Here is a 3436-nt window from a genome sequence, read left to right as displayed (position 1 = left end):
GACCTTGCAAGCAATCAACTCCTTGCTCCACCATCCTTCTGTCCTCCTCATTTTGAAGGCCTGCCAAATATCGAAGGAAAGAAGAAGCATAGCAGATAAACTCAGCTAGGGATTTCACAAGTTTTCCATCAAAGCATGCTCTATTCCTAAGCTTTCAGATCCTCACACTTCCTCTTCTCCAGTTAAAAAAAAAGACACTTCCTCTTCTCCGATGATGAAGAGGCGATTCTCCTCAGCATCTTCTCATCTGGCGACGAAGAGGCGACGCTGGGGCGCTCCTGCTCCGTCGCGACCCCCACGCCCTTGTTAGCCACTCGCCCTCCGTCATCCTCGTCTCCCAATCTCATCTATTTGGCAGGGAAACTTTTAGTAGGAATGCGAAAGGAAACCCTAGATTTGTAGGAGCATATACCCGCCGTAGGGGCGTTTACAAGACCAGTTTTGGTTCGAACCCACAGATCCGGACACCCTAGGTTAGGTTTCGATCGTGAGCTTGGTTGTAAAGAGGGAGGCATGCATAGATCCGCGGTTTGTGGGTGCGTTGGCAGTGTTTTGGCTGAGGCACGGAACAAGTGGCACATCGCCCACGCGGATGTGATTCGTGGTTCCGCCCACCGCGATCTCACCAATAATACTACACTTACCTTAGGCACACGACGTGGATCCACGCAGTTCGTGGGTTTCTAGGTTTGCTCTGAAATTTTCTGGAACAGTTGCGTGGTTGCACACAACATCATACTGTCCGTAAGATTAGTGCCTAGGATTCAGCCTGTAGATCTAGCAGCATTATTGGTTTCTCACACTCCCGCCTCAGCTTTGCTTGCACAGCTGAGTTGGTACTTCCAGGCAGCATCAACTGCTTGCCAGTTGCCACCGCAAACACCTCCGGGCTACCGCTAGAACTCTTGCTCCCGCTGCGCCCTTGGGAAATTTATTTCCAACTGGTGGGAACAATTGCCTTCCATCGCTGGAACGTTCCACTGAATGGCATGGAACAGTTGAGTGCGCCGGCTAGAAGCTAGACAATATATAGGCTTCCGAGGGCTCGCCATGGGTAACGGCGAAATCTGTGGAGGATCAGGTGGTGGGAAGCCCAGGCGGTGGCATCTGAGTGGAGGTCAGCACACCCAGCAGACGTGCAGAAGCATTGGACGCGAGGAGAGGAGCGACCTTGACGGGGTCGCCCCGCTCCCACAGAAGCACAGGGTGAAAGATGACCCATTAAACAGGCCATATTGTGGGTATGATGGGCAGCCAATCCAGTGGGCCGTGCCAGGGGTGGTCAAGCTGGTATTCTTAATAGCCCCTAGTTTGCTATCGCAAGGGCCGCTGGCATCACGCTTCATATCTGAATTCTGTGTTTTCTTTTCTTGGTAATCATGCTTGCTTTAGTCTGCTAACTTGTTTGCAGCTGACCGTGAATAAATGCTGCTTCTGTTCGAGACACCCTCTGGCTTTGCGGTCTTCCGTTTTTGTGGGTCACTCATTAACCCACCTAGATCTCTGGAGGTACTATATATATGTTCTTCCTTCCTTGGTTACTGATGTGCTTGCTTGCTTCCTCTTGTTGTCCATGTCATTTACCTACTTTTCTGTTTTATCCTCGTCTCCTGCAGGACATATGGCTTAATGTCGCTGACAGTAACACGGCAAAAGGGGTTAGTGCCTCCTTTCCTTCGGTTTCCTGCATCATCCTTTTCTGTTAATTTATTTTGTTTTGTGTTGAAGGAGCAACACAAACATATTCTTCATTACTTCTTAATTAAATAATTAAGAGGTTAACACAACTTTCCCTCATAAATCTGGTTGTAAAGCATGTAGCCTGGACCCGAATGCATGCATGCCCAAAAACTACCACTGCTAAATGTCCACCATGGGTGTAACAGTATTTCTAAAGAATTCGTTTGATGTGCTTCTATGAAGAGCAGCACCTTTGTTTATGAACGTAATCTGAATTGCACTGGTATTTTGATGAATGAGGACTTGGAACATGGGTACATCGTTACGGTTGAGATATAATTATTGAATCAGCCCCCTCTCCTTGTCGAGAGACATGACATGATACTTGATCAATTGTTTTGTTTTACCCCCTACCCTTGTTTTATTTCTTCATCAGGTTGTTTTACTGACGGAGTTCCAAACTTTTGAGGACAAGTCCAGTGCCATTAATCAGAACACTGGTGTCAGTGAAAGACTTGCTGAGATGATCAGGGTGTGGCTCCCTGGGAAGAAAATGGCAGTCGGAAAGCCTGAATATAAGAAAATCACTGAAGAGAGATTGGTGAGTATAAGTTCCTGCTTTACCTATACCTTTGAGCAACTTTGATCATGATTTTCGCTGTGACTTATTCCAGGAAATAGAATGCCTGTATAATGAACGGGTGATGGAGGTAATGTGGGGCATACAGAATTGCATGCCAGGTTTGATACCTATAGAAAAATCACAGCTGGCTAAAGAGGACCGCCTCCCGAGTAAGGGATTGCAAGAATTCTTGAAGTGTTATGGCTGCAATGTCAAACCAGAGATGGTGAGTTAATTAGTTGCCATGGACCAAAGTTTTGGATGCAACTTCAGTAAAAAAATTGTGCTTAGCATCTCTTCGTTAGTGATGAAGCAATCTTCTTTGTCTCCAGGTCAATGAACAAATTGTTGCGACGGCTTCCACATTGTCTGCGTGTGATTATGTTGAGAAGAAATATTCTCTAGTCTTGCGCGAAGCAGGTGCTGTCATTAAGGATGTGTCTGGCATCAGCTGTGAGGGTTGGAGCTTACTGGACATTGCAACAGCTCTGAAGATTATATGGAAGCCTAAAAAAGTTGGCAATTCTTCTCTGGTAAATTGTAGATACTATTTTGTGAATGTCTTATCAGCTGCGTGCTATCCCATTTCTTGCAAACTTGTCACTTGGTCTAAATCATGTTTCTTCCAGGTTTCAAAAGATGAGGCACTAAGATTGGTGAACGATGCATCTAAATATGAAGCTCTGGTGAATAAGTATCCTTGTTTTCGAGCCTACAAAGACATGTCGAAAGCTCATGATGATAGGATCTCGAAAGAACTACTGAAATCATTGGTTGAGGGCCTGAAGAAACCATAAGGCTCACAGCTAGCTGAAACTGCTTGTTCTTAGTCTGAAGGGAGTTTTTGGCATGTTGGTTCACCGGGTATTATTGAACATAAGCTGATCTTGGTTGACTTTATTGCAGTCTCAGTCTGAGATGGTCCGTACGAAAAACTGTAGTGCTAATTAAATTTGAGCAACCCTGCTTAATTTTCTACCAAGTATTTTGCCATCTTAATTTGAACTTATTGTTTTTATCTGGTCATATGGAATGTCAGATCGGTTACGCTAAGTATGTGTTTTGTGAAGGAGTAGCCGGGTGCATGCGCAGCGTTACCCCTCGTAGGTGATGTGTATGTATCCAGTGTAAAAT

The 3436-nt window shown here is 45.5% G+C and overlaps 1 protein-coding gene across 1 annotated transcript; it reads left to right on the top strand.

The window, feature by feature from the left end:
• The first annotated feature begins 1917 nt into the window (after positions 1 to 1917).
• LOC123039567 (uncharacterized) lies at positions 1918 to 3226 on the top strand. The gene is made up of 5 exons (XM_044462679.1): positions 1918 to 2007; positions 2117 to 2281; positions 2355 to 2528; positions 2635 to 2835; positions 2932 to 3226. The coding sequence occupies exons 1-5, from the start codon at positions 1918 to 1920 to the stop codon at positions 3097 to 3099; spliced, it is 798 nt and encodes a 265-aa protein (XP_044318614.1). The 3' UTR covers positions 3100 to 3226.
• The last annotated feature ends 210 nt before the right edge of the window (positions 3227 to 3436 follow it).

This window comes from Triticum aestivum, chromosome 2B (assembly GCF_018294505.1).
Source record: "Triticum aestivum cultivar Chinese Spring chromosome 2B, IWGSC CS RefSeq v2.1, whole genome shotgun sequence".
In the NCBI taxonomy this organism is placed as follows: Eukaryota; Viridiplantae; Streptophyta; class Magnoliopsida; order Poales; family Poaceae; genus Triticum; species Triticum aestivum.
This window is presented reverse-complemented; position numbering and strand designations above follow the sequence as displayed.

Coding starts and splice junctions, on each gene's coding strand:
- LOC123039567 (XM_044462679.1), top strand. CDS start 1,918: ATGAAGAGCAGCACCTTTGTTTATGAACGTAATCTGAATTGCACTGGT. Junction 2,008..2,116: donor AACATGGGTACATCGTTACG/GTTGAGATATAA, acceptor TTTCTTCATCAG/GTTGTTTTACTGACGGAGTT. Junction 2,836..2,931: donor AAGTTGGCAATTCTTCTCTG/GTAAATTGTAGA, acceptor TGTTTCTTCCAG/GTTTCAAAAGATGAGGCACT.